A 25,244-nucleotide genomic window follows, 5' to 3' on the forward strand; every position below is an offset into this window, starting at 1 on the left:
AGCTAAAAGATGACTTGCATGTCCTCGCTCTGCTCCGTCTCTGAGCGCATACACAGATATCCTCCTGAGGAACAGCAGTTCTTTCACGCGTTTAAAAACATTCATAAATCTAATCAACTTTAATAATTCAAGCATGCTCCATTTTTCAAAAGTCACGTGATTTTACTGATTTACACGTGAAAATGGGCTTTTATGGAGGAGTGAAAGCGCACGACTGGAAATGGGGCACAATAATCGTTTTATCTCGATTATTGTATTTTCCTAATCATTGGAGGCCGAAATTGAAATTCGATGAATTGCACAGCTAGTGTTTGTGTTGTTCCAGCAGGAGCTCGGTGCAGTGCTGCTCGCTCTGTTACCCGCTGTGTGTGTTCGTGGTGCTGGCGGCGTGCGTCATGGCCTGCGCCGGACTCATATGGATGCAGATCGCCCTCAAAGAGGACCTGGACTCCATGAAGGAGAAGATCCACATCAGTACGTCCACCACTGCTGCTCGAGTCACATCAGATCAGGCTGATTCACTCTAAAGCTCATTGCACACGGAGTCTGACATTAATAAAATAAAGCACGTTAAAAAATAAGACCTCACGTTGTGTCAATCATGTTTGCACACTGCCTCCAAAACTTTCATCCATTATAAAAAAATTTGGACTAGGTTTGATTTTTTTTGCAAGGAACTCCTTCCTCTCTATATCTCAGGACTGGATGGACCAAATATTTCCTTTCTTTTTGTCTTTTTAAGAAGAGAGGACAACAAAATCATCCTCACTGCTTGAAGACTCCGTTTGAGTCCACTGAAGACTCGGTGTGCAAGGAGCTTTATTCATCAACCACCTTCATACAGACACACTTCACCAGCCCATCAGTTGAATTATGCTGTTTTTTATGGAGAATGTCACACCACAGATGTGGACAGTGTTTCATGTTGACTTTAGAGACACCTGAGCATTAATTGGTGATCATTGGTGAGACTGAAAAGCTTGTTGATGATGGTCTGGTTGTGTTTGACAGTGGAGAGCAGTCAGAAGCTCTCGTCACACGAGATCCTGAAGCTCAGTGAGGATCTGAAGACCAAACAGATGAAGCTGGACGACCTGGAGAGTGGAGACAAAGGCCTGGCCAAACTCTGGTCCAACCTGAGCGAGATCAATCAGAAGGTACATCACGCGCATCAAGAGAGGAATTACACACTCATCTCAGTGTTCGGCTCTTATTGAAACATGTTAAGAGTTGTTTCATGATCTGATCTGAGAGCAGTCTCCTCACAGCACTGAATGATGCTGGGTTCATATCTCTGCAGCTCAGCGCTCTGGATTCTGCTGTCAATCACCTGAAGACCAACATCAAATCCTCCTCTGATCTGATCATGCTGCCGCGGACCATAGAGGAGCTGCAGAAGGTTAGTTCCGTCAGATCACAGGCGTGTGTGAAGTGTGTGAGTCGTGAGCTCTCACTGATCTCTCTCTCTCTCTGTGTGTGTGTGTGTGTGTGCGCGCAGAGCATGGCCTCCATCGGCAGCACCGTCACCAGCGTCCAGCACGATGTCTCTATGATCCAGTCTGTGGTGGAGGAGAGAAGGAAAGGAGAAAATCAGCTGAAGGACGTATGTTTCACACTGCTTTCTTCTGAACAGTATTTTGTTTTCATTCAGATGCACTCCGTTTATGTTTCTCTACCAAAGTTTAGATCAGGGACACTTGTTGAAGGGAGAGTTCAGCTTTGATCATGCTGAGATATGCTTCATATCAGTTTTTATAATGTGAAGTCAGTGAAGATGTGTGTCCAGTGTGAGGCTTATTTATAATGTTTTTCTCTTGATTTCTGACCACGCGGAACTAAAGAATGGAGAGAAACCTGTGAACAGCAGCAGCTGTGTGACTCTGAAGCAGGTAAACAGGACAGTGGCCACACTCACACACTCTCTCACACTCGCTCTCACACACACGCTCTCTCACACTCGCTCTCACACACACACACTCACACACACATGCAAACTCGCTCACACATGCTCTCTCACACACGCTCACTCACACGCGCGCTCGCACACACACGCACACACTCGCACTTACACACATGCACACACACTCACTCGCACTTACGCACACACACACTCGCACTTACACATGCACACACACTCACGCACACACTCACACATGCACACTCACGCACACACTCACACTTACGCACACACTCACGCACACACTCGCACTTACACACTTACACACTCACGCACACACTCGCACTTACACACACACTCACGCACGCACTTACACACACACTCACGCACACACTCGCACTTACACACACACACTCGCACTTACACACACACTCACGCACACACTCGCACTTACACGCACACACTCGCACTTACACACACACTCACGCACACGCTCGCACTTACACACACACTCACGCACACGCTCGCACTTACACTCACGCACACACACTCACGCACACACTCGCACTTACACACACACTCACGCACACACTCACACTTACACACACACACTCACGCACACACTCGCACTTACACACACACACTCACGCACCCACTCGCACTTACACACACTCACACTTACACACACACACACTCACGCACACACTCGCACTTACTCCCACACACACATCCACGCACACGCTCTCCCACACACTCGCACACACACGCACTTACACACGCATACACTCGCACTTACACATGCGCACACACTCACACATACTCACGCACACACTCACACTTACACACACGCTCACACTCACACTTACTCACACACATGCACACACACGCTCACACTCACTCACACACACGCACACACATGCTCACACACATTCACGCACACACTCACACTTACTCACACACATGCTCACACTCACGCACACACTCGCACTTACTCACACACACTCACACTTACTCACACAAACACGCACACACACACTCACGCACACACACACACACACATACACACACGGGTAACACTTCTGTTGTGATTATGAATCTCCAGAGCCAAAGCATAAGTGCTCATATTTACCTGAATTCTGAATGTAAATTTGCAGCCCGAACTGAATGTTATGAGATGAGAAAGACCACGCAATCCTTCTGTGCAGAAGCCTTCATGATCTGATCGCTTTGGCTGTAAACTATTTTATGATGCGATGAAGAAAGTGGTCTGATGGACAGATTAGGAAACATCTCTCTATACACACACATCACTGAACATCTCCTATGAGTCTGATGTCAACATTACCAAATTCACAAGTTAATAAACACTTCAAGTGCTCTGTTTGTGGTGAGATTACAGTTCAAACACTACTAGTGTTGACACAATGCCTAATAACAGCAGTCAATAACAATAGCAGGAACATTTCACAGGTCTTGGTAACAATTTCAGTAGCATAGCAAACACTATTGGAACACACTCCTTTTAACAATTTCATTTAACTACTCTGGGGAAGAAAAGTTAATTCCATCCATCTATCCACCCATCCACTTGTCCCCTGTAGGGTCACGGTAATTAGTTCTTTATTAATGCTAATAATAATCAAAACTGAGTTATACATTAAAACATTAGCATCTAACCTACAAATAGTGCTTTAAAAAGTTCAAAGGAAAAGTGAGGAAGAATATAGAAACACACAGGGGTGTTACCAAACTCTGATCTCAAGATATGATGCTTTAAAAAATTCCAGAATGAAGAGTTAAAAGGAAGGTTTTAAATGTACTGTTCAGACTGATTCAGACATCAGTGGTGTGCCTAAACACACTCAATATCACATCTGCCCTCCTTATCCTTTCCAAAATACACAGGATAAATACAGAAAGTGAGTAACGAGTGCTTGCTTTATAATTACTGGAGCTGTCAGTCACTTCAGATCAGAGTTCTGCACTCAGAATGCAGCTATAGGGCATATAGATATCAGATATCATAAACTACATCATGAGTTCTGTAAAGCTGCTTTGAATCAGTGTGTAAGCTGTACATATATATTTGACTTGACCAAATCAGCCTGAAGTCAGCCGGAGTGGAAACTGCTTTGCAGTCACAGGTCATTTCTGACATGATTGTGAACTCCAGATACCAGGACTCCTCAGTAAGAGAAGGAGATTAATTCTCCTCAGGCAGCATCACATGCTTCAAAAGTTCATAGTTTGGCCTAATTGAAAATGTACTGTTATACACGTTACAGTATTAAACTCTGTTACCCATAATGCTGTGACATATCAGTATGAGGGTTTTTGAATTGAGTTAAGCTGAACTCTTGACTCTACAGCTCCATCACATCCTGCACCATCAGCACTCTTATCACTGTTATTGAACTGACCCTGCTTCCAGGATCTGGATCGTGACACTGCTGTCTCTGAGCCGACTCCACAGTTATCTCTCTGACGTCTGTGGCTTGTCTCGACAGGACCTGCAGCATCTTCAGGACGGCGTGAAGGAGTTGAACAGCTCTGTGCTGCTGCAGGAGTCGAGGTCGAGCGAGCAGATCCAGAGCGTGCGATCGGTGCTGTCTGACCTGAGCAGACGGGTGTCAGCGCTGAACCGGAGTGAGTCCGGAGACACGGTGAGATCAGGAGCGTCGTGAGCGCCTCACAGAGCTCTTATCTGTCAGATGACTGACTGCTGTGTGTCTCCCTGCAGACGCTCCTGACCCCTGCAGACCCCCCCGCCGCTGCTGACCCCGCAGACGCCGGTATGTGCTCTAGAGGTCATCTGTACCCAACCTGAATCACTTCTTACCCAAACCCGACAGGCATAAATTATTATTTAAAAGAAAGACCCGACCTGAGACAGACCCCATGAAATTAGACCCGAGTCCATTTATTTTCAAACCCGACTGGACCCGAGTGTAAACAGCATCGGCGTGGACACAGCCTGCAGTCAGTCAGGAGAAATCCCCACTGATTTAACCACTGCTCCATTACTTTCATTTATTTACTTCCTTATTTAGCCTATTATTACTTTATAGTTTTGCCTGCCTGCTGGATACATGTTATTTCTCAGTTTGGCTTTTGTGACCGGATTTGAAAAATAAATGTGATCGCTTGATAAGAAGTAAATCCATAGCCTAATAACTCATGTATTTAACAGCGTTAGTTATTTCATCTCCAGTGAAGCGCCTGCACACTAAAAAGGAAAGCCCTGCTGCATGAGCACATGAATTCTCCTGATCTCACGTCTGTAAGATGGGCTTCGAGGTCACAAACATAGGCTGTGTTCCTTTTCTGTGTGTTTCTCAAAAATGAACTTAACACGAACGCACAAATTCGCAACCAGGATCGTTTAAAAGAATTCGGGTCTTATCGGGTCCATTTGGAAAAGCACGTTTATTTTAAATTACCCAAGACCCGAGGCTGCTAATACCGAACCCGACCCATGTTTGAGGCACTCGTAGAAGTTTTGGACCGAAACCTCTCGGGTGTTTGGATCCAAGTGGACCCTGAAGAGCTCTAATGTGGTCCGCTCGGATAGCCAGAGGTTACGCTGACTCATGAGCGCTGTGTCTCCTCCGATCCGCAGGCTCCTCTCCGTCCCGTCGACCCAGGTCTCTGTCCCGCAGACGGTATAAACGAGGACAGAGCACGCTGATTCCTGAGAGAGGTGCGTGAACATGTTATCAGTCACTGCTGCTTAATAGTGTCTCGTTCACAGAAATCCACTGAAGGAGTGAGCCTGAACACAAGATCAAATCCACAGCTGGCAGGAGCTTAACAGTTTAATCTAATTACATGATGTGCCGATTAATTCATCTGATTAATCACACATCAGAAATTACCCCAAAAAAGACCATTTGATGTCATTAATGTTTTGAGAAAAGTGTTTAATAGACGTTACAAAAAACTAGCTTTAGAAACAAAATATTTTGATTCAGCATTGCATAAAGAATAACGAATGGCTAGTCATGTTTTAAGTTGAATATTGAAATTCTTATAAAAGTAAAATGAGTCCCTGTCTAAAGCCTGGTTCAGAATACACGATCTTAGCCTGATTTTGGCACGATCTGCTGGAAGCAGGGTGTCTGGGGATTCGTAACGTCGATGGGCATCGGGACGCAAGACTCAGTCGTTTCATCTCGTGTAGTGTGTCCTAGTGCACAACAACCCACATCTACACAGAAACTCTAGCGTGTTTAATTTTTCCACATCGTCCACGACGAGTTCTGACTCAGACCAATAGAAACACAGAAGTGCTTTCAAACAAGCCGAAACGAACGAGAGACACCGCTATCAGTCTTGCTAGGTGGACTTTTACAATAATACTCCTGCATTTATGATGATTACCACCACAGAGTGAAAAAAGTTCAAATAAAAACTATTTTACCTCAGTTCTTTTGCCATACTGTCCTCTTCATGCAATCCAGATTTGTGTCCACTGTCAGGTTTTCTTTCTTTTTTGGGCTTTTCTGACGACAAGACATGCTGTTTGCTAGCCATGGTTTGTTTACGCTCATGTCAGCACCAATGATCGGGCAGCATCGTGTAGTCTGACATGTTTCTTATTCACCACACAAGATTTTAGGAGTCAAAATTGTGTAATCTGGCACAGTGACCATCATAACCAACAAAAAACTTGTGTAGTCTGAACCAGGCTTGAATCAGTGAATCATTCAACTGATTCGTTCAGAAATGAAGCAAGTGACTCTTTAAGAACAAGTCATTGAATCATTGACTCACTTGAGTCTCCTATAGCTGCAGTTATAGACCATATATCACACCGTCAGTCGTCCTGTGTCATGTTCATCAGTAATCAGTGCGATCACACAGGTCTGCACAGGGCACTGCATTTAATGAGTCAATCATTTTAACATCTTATTTTTTACATAATCCACCAAAACAGCATGTTACATCAATGGCCCTCATAAAAATAAAATCTTGATTGCATCTGTTTGTTTTATCTAAACTAGATTGTTCAGCTCATGTTTATGTCAGACACTATAGATGGCCGTGAGGAATGATGTGTTTATGTCAGTTTCTTGTGTTTTGAGGTTAACCGTGAGCTGAGTTCTGGTTCCTGTGATGTTCAGCTGTGGATCTGTGAACACTGAGGTGCTTGCTCTGTTCTGCGGTCAGGTGTGGAGCAGGTCCAGCGGGGCGGTGCGTCTCTGAAGGACGCGGAGGTCAGTGCGAGGCCCTTCACTGATTCACTGATTCACACGCGGACTGAGCTCAGAGCCGCTCCATCTGTTCCTTCTGTTCAGCCGAGCTCCACAAGTAGCTTGAAACCCGTAATGTGACCCGTAACCCGCCGGACTGTCATATTATCACACTCACCTGTTCAGTGTTTCCACTGCTTCATCTCAGACCTGTCAGGAACAGGCCAGAAATCTGCTCCAAATCAAAGGAATCGTATTTTACCTGAAGATACTGAAGATCTTCTGCATTGTGACGTTGTTTTAATGCAGTTTTAGCCTGAATCTCATTCCTGTAATGACTCAAATAAATCATGCTGGTTTTTGTTGTACTGCTGATTTAAATCAGTCTTTGTTTTCCAGAATAATGCAGTGAACTGATATGTTACTGTGATGAGATTCATCAGGGAGAAGAGCTTAATGAGCTTATTTTACAGAGATTGTCACAATGCAGATGGTTTTAATAAAAACCGGCTTCGTTTTCTTTGACAAATGCTCCCATGATTCTGGGTGAACTGTGACCTGATTTCATGAGACTCACTCTTATATGTATAAATATTTATCTGTCTCAGAAATGATTTTGAAGTCTGTATGAACTGTGGGAAATGAAGATTAATTTAAACTACATTACTGTCAGATCTAGCAATAATATGATCCATACGGTTGCGTTTAGTGAATATAATCATCAGCTATTTAATAATATAATGCAGTGCACTCGGCTGCTTGTTTTAGTTTTTCATTGAAAGATTGGTTCAGCACACCCGAGGGTAGTTTCTGATCTGTAGATGAATGTTCATGTGTATATATCTGTATTTCTGCACTCACAGCCCTTTGGAGATAATAATGTTTCAAACTTTACTGTCGCTTTATGAAACCAGATAAAAGCTGTACATATTGTAGAATTGGACATTTCTATGTAACTAACTTTAAGCAGTATGATGATGAAATGCCATCTGTATATGTGAGTTTTGCATGTTTCCTTTAATGTAACATGAATAAAAGCTCCTTTATTTAAGCTTCTGTTGTGTTTGTGTGAATCTTGTGCGTCCCATCTGCATATTTCTGCCTTTCTGCTCATTTCTTCTCTTGTATTTAGATTTGCTGAGAGGCAAGAACACAAAATAAATCTTGAACAGGATATTAACACTAAATATTGTGTGATGTTAATATTGTTTGTTTCACTTGTTCTTGCCTTGCTTGAACTTAAATGGCCATAAATGTTTTCTATTGTAGATCAGATTGTATAATATACCGTTTTAATCAATATAAAATGGAAGACATTCTATCATAAGAACATTATACCACAAGAGAAAATGGTTAACATTTATTGGTATAATAGTAAAGAACACAGTCACTAAACTGCTGGAAGTTTTTTACAATATGGAGATTTGCAAAAAGAGGCTGATCAGGACTCACACACACACACACACTCTCACACACACACACACACTCTCTCTCTCTCTCTCACACACACACACACACACACTCTCTCTCTCTCTCTCTCTCTCTCTCTCACACACACACACAGTAAGGGTGGGTGAGGGGAGTAAGAGTTGGTCAGGGGAGTAAGGGTGGGTCAGGGGAGTAAGAGTTGGTCAGGGGAGTAAGAGTGGGTCAGGGGAGTAAGGGTGGGTCGGTGGGTCAGGGGAGTAAGAGTGGGTCGGTGGGTCAGGGGAGTAAGGGTGGGTCGGTGGGTCAGGGGAGTAAGAGTGGGTCAGGAGAGTAAAGGTGGGTCAGGGGAGTAAGAGTGGGTCAGGAGAGTAAGGGTGGGTCGGTGGGTCAGGGGAGTAAGAGTGGGTCAGGAGAGTAAGAGTGGGTCAGGGGAGTAAGAGTGGGTCGGTGGGTCAGGGGAGTAAGGGTGGGTCGGTGGGTCAGGGGAGTAAGAGTGGGTCAGGAGAGTAAGAGTGGGTCAGGAGAGTAAGAGTGGGTCAGGAGAGTAAGGGTGGGTCAGGAGAGTAAGGGTGGGTCAGGGGAGTAAGAGTGGGTCGGTGGGTCAGGGGAGTAAGGGTGGGTCAGGGGAGTAAGGGTGGGTCGGTGGGTCAGGGGAGTAAGAGTGGGTCAGGGGAGTAAGGGTGGGTCGGTGGGTCAGGGGCATAAGAGTGGGTCAGGGGAGTAAGGGTGGGTCAGGGGAGTAAGGGGAGTAAGGGTGGGTCAGGGGAGTAAGAGTGGGTCAGGGGAGTAAGGGGAGTAAGGGTGGGTCAGGGGAGTAAGGGTGGGTCGGTGGGTCAGGGGAGTAAGAGTGGGTCTGTGGGTCAGGGGAGTAAGGGTGGGTCGGTGGGTCAGGGGAGTAAGAGTGGGTCAGGAGAGTAAGGGTGGGTCAGGGGAGTAAGAGTGGGTCGGTGGGTCAGGGGAGTAAGAGTGGGTCAGGAGAGTAAGGGTGGGTCGGTGGGTCAGGGGAGTAAGAGTGGGTCAGGGGAGTAAGAGTGGGTCAGGGGAGTAAGGGTGGGTCGGTGGGTCAGGGGAGTAAGAGTGGGTCAGGAGAGTAAGAGTGGGTCAGGGGAGTAAGAGTGGGTCGGTGGGTCAGGGGAGTAAGGGTGGGTCGGTGGGTCAGGGGAGTAAGAGTGGGTCAGGAGAGTAAGAGTGGGTCAGGAGAGTAAGAGTGGGTCAGGAGAGTAAGGGTGGGTCAGGGGAGTAAGAGTGGGTCGGTGGGTCAGGGGAGTAAGGGTGGGTCAGGGGAGTAAGGGTGGGTCAGGGGAGTAAGAGTGGGTCAGGGGAGTAAGGGTGGGTCGGTGGGTCAGGGGCATAAGAGTGGGTCAGGGGAGTAAGGGTGGGTCAGGGGAGTAAGGGGAGTAAGGGTGGGTCAGGGGAGTAAGAGTGGGTCAGGGGAGTAAGGGTGGGTCAGGGGAGTAAGGGTGGGTCGGTGGGTCAGGGGAGTAAGAGTGGGTCTGTGGGTCAGGGGAGTAAGGGTGGGTCGGTGGGTCAGGGGAGTAAGAGTGAGTCAGGAGAGTAAGGGTGGGTCAGGGGAGTAAGAGTGGGTCGGTGGGTCAGGGGAGTAAGGGTGGGTCGGTGGGTCAGGGGAGTAAGAGTGGGTCAGGAGAGTAAGGGTGGGTCGGTGGGTCAGGGGAGTAAGGGTGGGTCGGTGGGTCAGGGGAGTAAGAGTGGGTCAGGGGAGTAAGAGTGGGTTGGTGGGTCAGGGGAGTAAGGGTGGGTCGGTGGGTCAGGGGAGTAAGAGTGGGTCAGGGGAGTAAGGGTGGGTCAGGGGAGTAAGGGGAGTAAGAGTGGATCAGGGGAGTAAGAGTGGGTCAGGGGAGTAAGAGTGGGTCAGGAGAGTAAGGGTGGGTCAGGGGAGTAAGAGTGGGTCGGTGGGTCAGGGGAGTAAGGGTGGGTCAGGGGAGTAAGGGTGGGTCGGTGGGTCAGGGGAGTAAGAGTGGGTCAGGGGAGTAAGGGTGGGTCGGTGGGTCAGGGGCATAAGAGTGGGTCAGGGGAGTAAGGGTGGGTCAGGGGAGTAAGGGGAGTAAGAGTGGGTCAGGGGAGTAAGAGTGGGTCGGTGGGTCAGGGGAGTAAGGGTGGGTCGGTGGGTCAGGGGAGTAAGAGTGGGTCAGGAGAGTAAGAGTGGGTCAGGAGAGTAAGAGTGGGTCAGGGGAGTAAGAGTGGGTCAGGGGAGTAAGGGTGGGTCAGGAGAGTAAGTGTGGGTCGGTGGGTCAGGGGAGTAAGAGTGGGTCAGGAGAGTAAGAGTGGGTCAGGGGAGTAAGGGTGGGTCAGGGGAGTAAGGGTGGGTCAGGAGAGTAAGGGTGGGTCGGTGGGTCAGGGGAGTAAGAGTGGGTCAGGAGAGTAAGAGTGGGTCAGGGGAGTAAGGGTGGGTCAGGGGAGTAAGAGTGGGTCAGGGGAGTAAGGGTGGGTCAGGGGAGTAAGGGTGGGTCAGGGGAGTAAGGGTGGGTCAGGAGAGTAAGGGTGGGTCGGTGGGTCAGGGGAGTAAGAGTGGGTCAGGAGAGTAAGAGTGGGTCAGGGGAGTAAGGGTGGGTCAGGGGAGTAAGGGTGGGTCAGGAGAGTAAGGGTGGGTCGGTGGGTCAGGGGAGTAAGAGTGGGTCAGGAGAGTAAGGGTGGGTCGGTGGGTCAGGAGAGTAAGGGTGGGTCGGTGGGTCAGGGGAGTAAGAGTGGGTCAGGGGAGTAAGAGTGGGTCAGGGGAGTAAGAGTGGGTCAGGGGTGTAAGGGTGGGCCAGGAGAGTAAGGGTGGGTCGGTGGGTCAGGGGAGTAAGAGTGAGTCAGGAGAGTAAGGGTGGGTCGGTGGGTCAGGGGAGTAAGAGTGAGTCAGGGGAGTAAGGGTGGGTCGGTGGGTCAGGAGAGTAAGGGTGGGTCGGTGGGTCAGGGGAGTAAGAGTGGGTCAGGGGAGTAAGAGTGGGTCAGGGGAGTAAGAGTGGGTCAGGGGTGTAAGGGTGGGCCAGGAGAGTAAGGGTGGGTCGGTGGGTCAGGGGAGTAAGAGTGAGTCAGGGAAGTAAGGGTGGGCAGGGAGGGAGGCTTTGGATTTCAGTTTCAAAGCTGAGTTCATTTATAAGTTCATTCATTCTTCATGGTGGTTTCTTTTTTTTGCATTTTACATTTTGTTGGGCTCTTTTTTGTTGTTTTCATTCTTTCTCCAAATATGATGTACCTTCCATTTAACACTGTTACGTCCCGGCAGGTGTGCCTTCGTTTTTCTCTCTCGCTTCTCTCTCCCTCCCTGTCATTTTCTTAGGATCAACCCCTCGGGACTGTTATTGGCTTAGGAGGCTGTCAATCTTCATTAACTCAAGTGACGTCATGGCCTTCGCTGCCAATCCGGGCCATCGCTAGTCTTTAAAAGAGACGTCTAGATGAACGCCAAGCAGAAGCAACTTTTGGTTTTCCGCTCCGGTTTAGTGATTGTTAATTTGCCTCTCTTGGTTTTTTTTCTTGTTATTATTTAAGGTGTCATCTTGTTAACTGTTGTGATTACTTTTCCTTTAGCTTGCTTTGTTATTAGCTGATGACAACCTTCGCTCGCCGGACAGGTAATATGTCACGTGACGTACACTCTACACACACCTGATCCCAGTGTATAGATACATCAGGTTAGAAGTGAGCGCTGTTCATGTATGTCTTTGTTTGGTTAGTCCAGGGTAGGAAAGTAAGGGCGTGTAAATGCCGAAGATTTGCTTTCAGTGTTTTGTTTCTCTTTAGTTAGGTTAGAGGTTGAAATTGAGTATTCCCTACATTTCACTGCTGGTTATACTCTGTATAATTGTATATGTGACATAAAAAATCTTGAGTTAGATTGGTTTTGTTCTGTTCCTTTATTTTCTTTAGCGCCACTTGTGTCCTTTTCTCCTCTGAGGGTTTTTGTTTATTCTGTTTTCTTTATTGTCATAACTTATCTATATTTAATTATATTATTGTTGTTGCCATTAATATTGTTTATATTTACAGTAATATTTACGTTTTCCTTCATTTTGTAAAATAAACTATCTTCTATTGATACTTCTGGTGGTGCTTTGCATTGCCACAAGGCTGGTCACAATCTCAATGTTACTTCTATCTCTAGACTATAAAGGAAAAGTTTGTAACAAACACTCTCATATGGTAAACTCTTTGAGATATGTCAGCTGGAACTGTAAGGCTATCAACGATGCTGTTAAGTGCAACCGAGTCTTAAACCATCAGAAGAGCTTAAGGGCAAACCTTGTTTGTTTGTTTTTTTGTTGCAAGAAACGCATCTCTGTTCTGTTGAGCACTTTAGATTAAAAAGGGATTGGGTTGGACAGGTTTTCCATTCAATAATTCACTCTAAATCTAAAGGTTGTGCAATTTTAGAGCATAAATCTGTTCCGCTTGTAGCCTCTGATACTATTGTAGATCATAAAGGAAGATACATTATTGTATCAGGAACACTTTTCTCGACCCCCTTGACCCTTGCAAATGTTTACACTCCTAATTACGATGATCCTACTTTTATTTCCTCTTTTTTGTCGTGTATTTCTAATATTCATTCACACCCACTTATTTTGGCTGGGGACTTTAATTGCGTTATATCTCCTGTTCCTGATAGATCTTCCAGAAAGCAGTGGTGGAGGTAACGAATTGCAACTAATCACGTTACTGTAATTAAGTAGTTTTTTCAGGTACTTGTACTTTTTTGAGTAAATTTTTAAAGCTGTACTTTTACTTGTACTTAAGTACAAATTAAGCAAAATAATCTACTTGGTTACATTTAAATCATAGTTAGTTATGAAATATGGCCAATTTGAATTGACAAAAAGCTTTGACCAGTAGCCAATAAAGAGATCCGATTATGAACGGACCGATAAAAGCCCTGATATCTGACGTGAAGAGGTGAAGAGCTGTGACTGGAGTTAAAGTTTGGTACAACATGGTAGTGTTGTCATAAATATCTATATTTTGATACTGAAATATCTGACACGGTTCCATTACTCATTTCCCGCAGTATATAGCCTGCCGATACACGCATGGTCTCCGGTCAGTTACAGAGTCTGAATGTATTCCGTTTAATTTTAATCGTTCCTGTGCAAATGTGGCGAGTGCTTTTCTGTAACATGACAACACAATCATGTAATCGCAGAAAACTGGATGCCAGCTCTCAAATAGGCCTGACTTATACAAATGAGCTGCCTGTCCTCTCAGACTGTGTGCAATCGCCATCTCTCTGTGCTTTTAAAGTAGAAATTATTTCTCTTTGCTCCTAGATTAAACTTTGTCAAAAGTTATCATTCAGAATAGATCCACGCCTGACTGATGAATATGCTACTGGAAGTTTTATTGACTGTAAGTGAAATGCACCAGAAAGTCTTTCAATATGAAAGATGGAACTTTAATTTCTTTACAATGTAAGTTTATGCTAGACATGTTTGGGAATGGGATATTTGTCTGATTTGTATAAATATCCTGGTCTGTCTAACTGCATCACTACATTGTACAGACAGTACAGGTCCAAGCCATCTGATGTTCTAAATAAATAACATATATGGCACTTAAATCACTGCTTATGAAAATATAGCGTTATATTTCGAATAGCCTGTTTTAGAATTTTATTACTGACTGCTTTTTTTTTTTTTTTTGTAAATTCAGTTCAGTTTGAAATCAAATTTGAAATCAAGCTTCCTTGTGCTGTGAGCTTTTGCAACAAAGTTACCCTGTTTTAAAGACACAAATACACAGTATGAGCAAATGTTTAAGATTGAGATTTTTGTAATGGTAATTAATCAATGTTTATATGTTTATATGTAAATAAAAGCCTGTATTAAAATCTGTTCATCATATAAAACGAACGTGTCTTTTTTAGAAGACTTGGATTAAACCACTCAAAGCTTGAAATAATGCTTGCCTTGAAAAAATGGATGGACGAAACAATTTGAAATATTAAAATATATGGCAGTGTGGTAGTTTTGCCAATGGTATTGAAAATGATGTCATGAAGTCGTCATGAAATCAAAAACAACCCTACTTACTTTTTTAGTGCACATGACTAGTCTTGTGGTGAATAATTAAACCGTGCAAGTCAATACACTGGGGAAAAAATAGTCTGCCGTCATATTTAATAAAAAATTGAAACTTCTCTTCCGCTCTGGAATGGCGTTCTCTCTCTGATGACAGCAGTTTGAAGGCTTGGGGAGAATCCTCTTGTTAAGTCTGATGTAAGGACTGCTGTTTCTGGGGTCCATGCCTCTACTCATTTCGTTTGAGAATACTATCTCAACAGCCATTTATGAGCACTATTTAATTCATATTACATATTTAAAAATGTGCTGTGCACCCTACAGTCTCACAGTGTGCTCACAGCTGTGCTCACAGTGTCTCAGACACTAATATTTTAGCTGAATCACTGTCTGGCCATCTGGGGTTTCAGTATGGAGATAAAGGTTAGGGACAGGGTTATCATTTTTCAGTATTACATGACATCGTGGGTGTATATTAGCACAGTTTGTAGCAGAGCGTTAGGACCCAGAAGCGAAGATATGAATTAATATTTTTTGGTAAAAAGTAACTAGTAACTAGTACTCTGAGTAGTTTTTGAGTAATTTGTACTTTTACTTAAGTACCGTTTTGACACCAGTACTTTTACTTGTAATTGAGTATTATTTCAGCAATGTAACAGTACTTTTACTTGAGTACAATTTTTCCAGTACTCTTTCCACCACTGCCAAAAATCACAGCTCTATCAAAATGTGCCTCAGTTATCCACTCATTCATGCAAAAGTATGGTATATGTGATGCATTTTGTCATTTGCATCCCTCTTAAAGGAAGTATTCTTTTTTTTTTTTTTTTCTCATGTTCACCAGATGTATTCTCGCATTGATTATTTCTTTTTGGATGGACCATACATTTCTTCCATACTTACAGGACTGTTCTTACCAAAGTATTGTAATTTCAGATCATGCATCAATTATATTAGATCTTCAGATTCCATATCAAACACCTAAATACGGTCAGTGGCGTCTTAATCCAGGTCTCCAATCTGACAAGGATTTGATTGAATTGATCTCTTCCAATATATCAAGTTTTATGGAGGTCAATAATACGCAAGGCGTGCCATACTGTACTATTTGGGAATGCCTGAAATGTTTTTTGCGTGGTCTAATAATTTCTTATTCATCCCATAAAAATCAAGAGAAGAAAAGACGTCTTAAAGAAATATCTAACTCTATAGCGCTTACTGATAGTATGCTTCAGATCCATCTCCTGAACTTTTTGAAGAACGTCAGTTTTGAATTGCGTCCTCTAGGGGTCGCTATGAGGGAACGCCGTCAGCGTGACCTGTGTCTGAAGCATACATACAAAAACACCACATGTTGGCCGGCAGTGACTGTTTTGTTTGAAGAGTGCATTACACTGGTAAGAACGATTTTCTACATTTACCATGACGAGCACTAGCAAGGCGTTTAAGAGATGTGTGCATCCGTGTCCTCGTTATTTGACACCTGATGACACACACGATCTTTGTGTCTTTTGTTGGGACGAGGAGCGATGTCCTCGAGGGGCAATCTGTGTGCACTGTGAGCTTTCTTGTATGAGAAAGTCTCTCTTTTCGAGGAAGGAGGACCCACTGTGTTGAGTACGCTGCTCACTCATAAGAAGAAGCACTGTCCCAAGCTGACGAAGTGAATGTCACTATTCTTGCATGGATGCTTTTAGAATATTTAATTTAAATAACATTATATCTGCATTAATATCCTACAAAGAGGAGTTCATTAAAAATGTAAAATCCAAGATCAGGATGAGTGTTTCTTCATCAGGTTTGTAGAAATGTGTCTCTGCATCTGTGTCTCAGCAATGGATGCTCTGCAGTGAATGGGTGCCGTCAGAATGAGAGTCCAAACAGCTGATAAAAACATCACAATAATCCACACCACTCCAGTCCATCAGTTAACATCTGGAGAAGACTAAAGATGAAACACATCCATCAAGACGTTTTTAACTCAAATACCATAGAGTACATAATCTATAATAACTCTTCCTCCAGTGAAAAAGTGCATCTGCTGTTGTCTCTCACATCAAAATTACCTGTTTGGATTTGTTTGAGCTTTTGTCTTTGGACTTTAAACTCTGGGAAAACTCCGGATTTAATAACTTATACATGTGTGACTTGTAAAGATGTTTATTAAAATGGAGTGTGAAGACATGAGTGATGTAGAACCCTGCAGAGAGACCGAGGAAGAACTTGAGGAACACAGAGTTTGGTGATCATTCTTCTTAGCTTCTGACTGTTTATTTAACAAAGTTTCAAAGCATGAAATGGTTCATCACATTTAGTGACTGTGCTGGGAAATAATCACAGGTCAGGAGTTTTACCTGTTCCTGAAGATCTGCTTTCCTCCAGCCCTTAATAAACACCTGAAGATCTTGAGGGACACGTATATCTACAGAGCACATCCAACCTGAAAGCTCTATCATGCAAAAAGGAAGCCATATGTGAACATGGTCCAGAAGCGCTGTCGTGTCCTGTGGGCCAAGGCTCATTTAAAATGGACTGTTTCAAAGTGGAGAAGTGTTCTATGGTCAGACGAGTCCAAATTTAACATTCTTGTTGTAAATCACGGACGCTGTGTCCTCCGGGCTAAAGAGGAGGGAGACCTTCCAGCATGTTATCAGCGTTCAGTTCAGAAGCCAGCATCTCTGATGGTATGGGGTGCATAAGTGCATACGGTATGGGCAGCTTGCATGTTTTGGAAGGCACTATGAATGCTGAAAGCTATATACAGGTTTGGGAGCAACATATGCTCCCCTCCAGACGACGTGTATTTCAGCAGGACAATGAAATGGAAACTCTTCAGCAGCTGGAAACCTATATCAGGCAAGAATGGGACCAAATTCCAACACCAAAACTCCAGAAACTCGTAACCTCGATGCCCAGACGTCTTCAAACTGTTTTGAAAAGAAGAGGAGATGCTACACCATGATAAACATGCCCCTGTCCCAAATATTCTGAGACCTGTAGCAGGCATCAAATTTGAAAGGAGCTCATTTTGTGCATAAAATGGTAACATTTCTCAGTTTCAACATTTGTTATGTTATCCATGTTCTATTGTGAATAAAATATTGGCTCATGTGATTTGAAAATCTTTTAGTTTTCATTTTATTCAAATTTAAAAAACGTCCCAACATTTCCGGAATTCAGGTTGTAAGTCTAGATCTGTTTTTAATCAAACACTGGGCCTTTTTGTCTTTTGTGAAACATGCAAGTTGGTCTTTTGAAAGGCAGAACTGCATGAAAAGTATCTTTAAAAAACAAAATGTGAAAAATGATCACATCATCCTGTTCAAAAGTTTACAACCCCTGTTTCTTAATGCACCGTTTGTACAGTATAGTACAGGCTGTCAATTAAATAAAACAAATGGCATATATGAAATGTGTATACATAAATCTTCTGTTTTATCATCTTTCATTGCACACCTCAAACATCAACTGTGAACTGTCCTTGTCCAGCTCTGAGCTGCTAATTAGACAGCTATAATATACATGAGCATCATGAATTCCTGTCATAAATAAGAGCGACGGAAATCAAGCTGACTGAACGCTTACTGTAGAGCGTCAGAGGAGGATTATAAACAATTACAACAGTGAGGAATCTGAGAAAAACCACCTGCAGAACTACAGACCAACTGAAGAGACCGAGGGAACCAGATGTACTTTAGAAAAAGTTCAGAAAGCATTCTGATTTAATAACTCTCTACAGAAATGACAGTAACAAACAAACAAACACGAGAGAAGCTCTTGTGGTCGAACACAGCTGGACGTCTGTTGATCAGTGTTAGGCGAGAGCTCCTTTGGCCCTCCAGTCCTGCGTCAGCACATGCACCAGCTCTTCTTCCTCCTCCTCCTCCTCCGCGCTGGCGTGTGTCTGCGTCTCCTCTGTCCGGCGTCTCGCTCTCATCATCACGCTCCTCACCTCCTCCTGTCTGGAGCGCAGCGCCTCCACGCGCCGGAAGCACTGGATCTGCTCGTCGATCTCGTCGATCTGCCGCTCCAGCCGACCCTCCTCGTCCTCCTCCGCCACGATGGCCTCTGACGCGCTGCTAACCTGCCGCAGCTCCTTCTGGAACTCCTCCCACTCCCGGTCCATCTGATCCCGCGGTGTGTCCACATTCCTCACTTTAGCGTCGCGCACCGGGTCGTCGAAAAAGCCCTCGGGCAGTGCCTCGGCCGCGCTGTCCTTCCTCTCCGCTGCGCTCTCCTCCTCGTCCGCTTTGGAGACGGAGCCGGAGTGAGACACGGTCGGCGGAGCCGAGGAATCGAAGAAATCCAGCGGGAGACCAGCAGCGTCTTCAGCTTTACAGCTGGAGTCTCCACCTTCATCATCATCATAGTGTCCAGCGAGGAGCCCCAGACCTCCAGACTGCTCCCGATGACCTCCTGCAGCTCCTGAGACATCACACACAGATCAGTCATCACACACACACACTCATCAGTCATCAGACACACACTCAAACTCACTCATCAGAGACACACACACTCAAACTCACTCATCAGTCATCAAACACACACACAACACAAACTCACACAGTCATCACACACACACTCATCAGACACACACACACTCAAACATCAGTCATCACACACACACAAAACCTCACACAGTCATCACACACACACACACACACACCTCACAGTCATCACACACACACACACACACACACAACCTCACAGTCATCACACACACACACACACACACACAAAACCTCTCACAGTCATCACACACACACAACCTCACACAGTCATCACACACCTCACACACACAACCAACCTCTCACAGTCATCACACACACACAACCTCACAGTCATCACACACACACACACACACACACCCTCACAGTCAACACACACACACACACACAACCTCACAGTCATCACACACACACACAACCTCACAGTCATCACACACACACACACAACCTCACAGTCATCACACACACACACACACACAACCTCTCACAGTCATCACACACACACACACACACACACAACCTCTCACAGTCATCACACACACACACAACCTCACAGTCATCACACACACACACACAACCTCACAGTCATCACACACACACACACAACCTCACAGTCATCACACACACACACACACACACACAACCTCTCACAGTCATCACACACACACACACACACACACACACACACAACCTCTCACAGTCATCACACACACACACAACCTCACAGTCATCACACACACACACACACAACCTCACAGTCATCACACACACACACACACACACAACCTCACAGTCATCACACACACACACACACACACAACCTCACAGTCATCACACACACACACAACCTCACAGTCATCACACACACACACACACACAACCTCACAGTCATCACACACACACACACACACAACCTCACAGTCATCACACACACACACACACACACACACAACCTCACAGTCATCACACACACACACACACACAACCTCACAGTCATCACACACACACACACACAACCTCACAGTCATCACACACACACACACAACCTCACAGTCATCACACACACACACACACACAACCTCACAGTCATCACACACACACACACACACACACACACACACAACCTCAGTCATCACACACACACACACACACACACAACCTCTCACAGTCAACACACACACACACACACACACACACACAACCTCACAGTCATCACACACACACAACCTCACAGTCATCACACACACACACACACACACACACACAACCTCACAGTCATCACACACACACACAACCTCACAGTCATCACACACACACACACAACCTCACAGTCATCACACACACACACAACCTCACAGTCATCACACACACACACACACACACACACACACAACCTCTCACAGTCATCACACACACACACACACACACACACACACACACACAACCTCTCACAGTCATCACACACACACACACACACACACACACACAACCTCTCACAGTCATCACACACACACACACACACACACAACCTCACAGTCATCACACACACACACAGTCATCACACACACACACACACACAGTCATCACACACACACACACACAACCTCACAGTCATCACACACACACACACACACACACACACACACAACCTCACAGTCATCACACACACACACACACACACACACACACAACCTCACAGTCATCACACACACACACAACCTCACAGTCATCACACACACACACAACCTCACAGTCATCACACACACACACAACCTCACAGTCATCACACACACACACACACACACACACACAACCTCTCACAGTCATCACACACACACACACACACACACACACACAACCTCTCACAGTCATCACACACACACACACACAACCTCACAGTCATCACACACACACACAACCTCACAGTCATCACACACACACACACACACAACCTCACAGTCATCACACACACACACACAACCTCACAGTCATCACACACACACACACAACCTCACAGTCATCACACACACACACACACACACACAACCTCACAGTCATCACACACACACACACACACACACACACACACACACAACCTCACAGTCATCACACACACACACACACACACACACACACACACAACCTCACAGTCATCACACACACACACACACACCTCTCACAGTCATCACACACACACACACACAACCTCACAGTCATCACACACACACACACACACAGTCATCACACACACACACACACACACACACACACACACAACCTCACAGTCATCACACACACACACACACACAGTCATCACACACACACACACACACACACACACACACACACAACCTCACAGTCATCACACACACACACACACACACAACCTCACAGTCATCTCACACACACACACAACCTCACAGTCATCACACACACACACACAACCTCACAGTCATCACACACACACACACAACCTCACAGTCATCACACACACACACACACACACACACACACACACAACCTCTCACAGTCATCACACACACACACACACACACACACACAACCTCTCACAGTCATCACACACACACACACACAACCTCACAGTCATCACACACACACACAACCTCACAGTCATCACACACACACACACACACAACCTCACAGTCATCACACACACACACAACCTCACAGTCATCACACACACACACACACACACACACACAACCTCACAGTCATCACACACACACACACACACACACACACACAACCTCACAGTCATCACACACACACACACACACACACACACACACACACAACCTCACAGTCATCACACACACACACACACACACACCTCTCACAGTCATCACACACACACACACAACCTCACAGTCATCACACACACACACACACACAGTCATCACACACACACACACACACACACACACACACAGTCATCACACACACACACACACACACACAACCTCACAGTCATCACACACACACACACACACACACACACACACACACAACCTCAGTCATCACACACACACACACACACACACACACACACACACACAACCTCACAGTCATCACACACACACACAACCTCACAGTCATCACACACACACACACAACCTCACAGTCATCACACACACACACAACCTCACAGTCATCACACACACACACACACCTCTCACAGTCATCACACACACACACACACACAACCTCACAGTCATCACACACACACACACACACAGTCATCACACACACACACACACACAGTCATCACACACACACACACACAATCACACACACACACACACACACACACAACCTCACAGTCATCACACACACACACACACACACACACACACACAACCTCACAGTCATCACACACACACACACACACACACACACACACACAACCTCACAGTCATCACACACACACAACCTCACAGTCATCACACACACACACACAACCTCACAGTCATCACACACACACACAACCTCACAGTCATCACACACACACACACACACACACACACACACAACCTCTCACAGTCATCACACACACACACACACACACACACACACACACACACAACCTCTCACAGTCATCACACACACACACACAACCTCACAGTCATCACACACACACACAACCTCACAGTCATCACACACACACACACACACAACCTCACAGTCATCACACACACACACAACCTCACAGTCATCACACACACACACACACACACACACACACACACACACACACACAACCTCACAGTCATCACACACACACACACACACACAACCTCACAGTCATCACACACACACACACACACACACACACACAACCTCACAGTCATCACACACACACACACACACCTCTCACAGTCATCACACACACACCTGCGCTGACCGCCGGCCTCGCGCGCTTCCCGGACACAGACGCGCTGTCCGCCGCGGGCCTCTTCAGCGCGGAGGAGGAGGAGGAGGAGGAGGAAGGTGTGTTCGTGCTGTCTCTGCTCTTCAGCTCGATCACTTTATCTCTGTGTTGTTTTCCCAGCACATGTGTCTGCCACAGCAGCGCGCTCTTCAGCGGCGCGTTACACAGCGCGCAGCTCAGCTGACCCTCGCTGCTGTATTTGGCGTACGGAGAATCAACGCGCTTCTGACGCTCGCTGGACTGCTTCTTCTCCTTCATTAAGCGCCGCAAATCCTCTTGATTCACCACCTTCTTCCTCTTCTGTTGCGAAGCCATCTTCGTCGCGGGAGAGTGACGTCACACCCGACGCGCCTTCTTCTTCTTTAACTTAATGGCGGTTGGCAAACCAGCTTTGGTGCATTTCCGCCACCTACTGGGGTGGAGTGTGAGGCAGTGCTATAGAAGGAAATAAATAATCCACACACAGAGAGAAGGAGGGGAAAAAACAAAAACAAACAACAACAACAAAAAACACCTCCTTTTCTTACTAAGATTATTTCCTACATTTCTTAAATTTACTACATCGATTAAATTCGTCTAATTAAATTGGTCTTTTTAAAATACTCTAATGACGCTTTAATTATTGTTAAATACCATCTAGCAAGCTCTTTAATGTTAACTCTTTGATTCCTGCTTTCTTAATTTCCTCCATAAGCTGAGATCTTTCTTCATTATAACCATAATTTCCACATATATTGCACAAACCTGTATGGTGTTTGCCAATTATAAGAAGTGATTGATTTAATGCAGTGTTAGCTAACCCAATACTGAGCGTGAAATTACTGTGTCAGCCCTTCTTTTGCCACAAACATTTCTCATACTTCCTACTTCGTTATTTATTTCAAACAAATGTCTTCCCTTTTCTTCCTGAGTCCATATCATTTGCCATCTTTTCTTTACTATCTTTTTAATTAACCCCTTCATTTCAGATTTCCCCAATGGGACATTAACATTTATTCTAGAACACTTAAGAGCTTTCTTTGCCAACTCATCTGCTATTTCATTTCCCACAACCCCCACATGTGCAGGGATCCATAAAAACAATACTTCAACTCCCAGGCGGTGAATTCTGTACAGAGTTTGGAATATTTCTATTAGAATGTCCTGTCTTGAATAAGATTTTCCATTGTTTAAACTAACAAGGCTCGATAAAGAGTCAGAACAGATAACAACTTTATTTAAACGAGCCTCTTCTACCCATTGAAGAGCCAGATGAATTGCAATCAATTCAGAGGAATACACAGATAAAAAGTTAGATGTTCTTTTACTTATTTTAACGTCCAATTCTGGAATAACTACAGCTGTATTCCCAGATTCCGGATCTTTTGAGCCATCAGTATATATCTGAGTACATTTCTGATACTCTTGATGTAAATACTGATTCACCAACAAATCTTTTGATATCCTTCTTTGAAGATTATTAATTTCTTCCAGTAATTGCAAATTAACTGAAGGCATCTGGAAAAACCAGGGAGATATAGCTGATATGGCTACTGTTGGACTAATTTCATAATCATTGATTCCACTCTTCTTTGCATCATCATTAGCCTCCCACCCAAAACTGCTATATGTTCATACTCCCAACAATTCTTAAGGATTTCTTTTACAGGGTGACTACTCTTCTGTCCTTTTACTGATACCCAGTAAACCATTTTAAGTTGTTGCCACCTGATTCACCCGGCGCGCCGCAAACATTTGAAGAGTTTATTTGCAAAAACACAAAACTCTTTTGTTTTTGTTGTTTTTTTTAAATTCTGCATTCCAATTAATATCAATCAAACTGCAGTTGGGTTGTTTTGAATAAACTAATAATAACTTTAAAATATACAGCTAACTAACACAATAAAACAATACAAATATGTTTTTAGAATTTTTTTAAAAAGGTAGTTAACTGCAAATAAACTCTTCATTTATAGCATTTACACAGATCAAACAGTGAAGAGCGTCCACATAAGGGATGAAACTAGGTTGTATGTTTATGATGTTTATGAACGGTTTACGCTGTTTTTTGTGATTGGACATTTCTCCTCTGGCTGTATTACAGAAATATAATACCTGACTGTCAACTAGATCTATATTAGATCTACATTTACATTACATTACATTTACATTTATTCATTTAGCTGACGCTTTTATCCAAAGCGACTTACAATTGCTATATATATCAGAGGTGGCACGCCTCTGGAGCAACTAGGGGTTAAGTGTCTTGCTCAGGGA

General features: G+C 44.7%; 2 protein-coding genes across 8 annotated transcripts in view; one reads left to right on the forward strand and one right to left on the reverse strand.

Moving 5' to 3' along the window:
- Positions 1-8,145, forward strand: part of LOC306846639 (EF-hand calcium-binding domain-containing protein 14-like) — an 11,526-nt gene extending 3,381 nt beyond the window's left edge. The window contains exons 2-10 of one of the 7 annotated variants that reach the window (XM_079380145.1): positions 326-474; positions 1,012-1,157; positions 1,301-1,399; positions 1,499-1,603; positions 1,842-1,889; positions 4,405-4,560; positions 4,638-4,689; positions 5,517-5,597; positions 6,982-8,145. In XM_079380145.1, coding sequence (XP_079236271.1) covers positions 326-474; positions 1,012-1,157; positions 1,301-1,399; positions 1,499-1,603; positions 1,842-1,889; positions 4,405-4,560; positions 4,638-4,689; positions 5,517-5,597; positions 6,982-6,986 — 841 coding nt within the window. In that variant the 3' untranslated portion in view covers positions 6,987-8,145. Of the gene's footprint in view, positions 1-325; positions 475-1,011; positions 1,158-1,300; positions 1,400-1,498; positions 1,604-1,841; positions 1,890-4,404; positions 4,561-4,637; positions 4,690-5,516; positions 5,598-6,965 lie in introns of all 7 variants that reach the window. The other 6 variants (XM_079380146.1, XM_079380142.1, XM_079380144.1 and 3 more) reach the window with 6 other exon arrangements.
- An 8,721-nt stretch (positions 8,146-16,866) lies between these two features.
- On the reverse strand, positions 16,867-23,317 carry znf830 (zinc finger protein 830). Its single transcript, XM_079380296.1, has 2 exons — positions 22,952-23,317; positions 16,867-18,956 (listed from the first exon to the last, which is right to left on the reverse strand). Exons 1-2 carry the CDS (start codon positions 23,301-23,303, stop codon positions 18,346-18,348), a joined length of 963 nt encoding a protein of 320 aa, XP_079236422.1. The 5' UTR covers positions 23,304-23,317; the 3' UTR covers positions 16,867-18,345.
- Between the last annotated feature and the right edge of the window lie 1,927 nt (positions 23,318-25,244).

The sequence above is a fragment of the Barbus barbus genome (assembly GCF_936440315.1).
Source record: "Barbus barbus genome assembly, chromosome: 26".
NCBI lineage: Eukaryota > Metazoa > Chordata > Actinopteri > Cypriniformes > Cyprinidae > Barbus > Barbus barbus.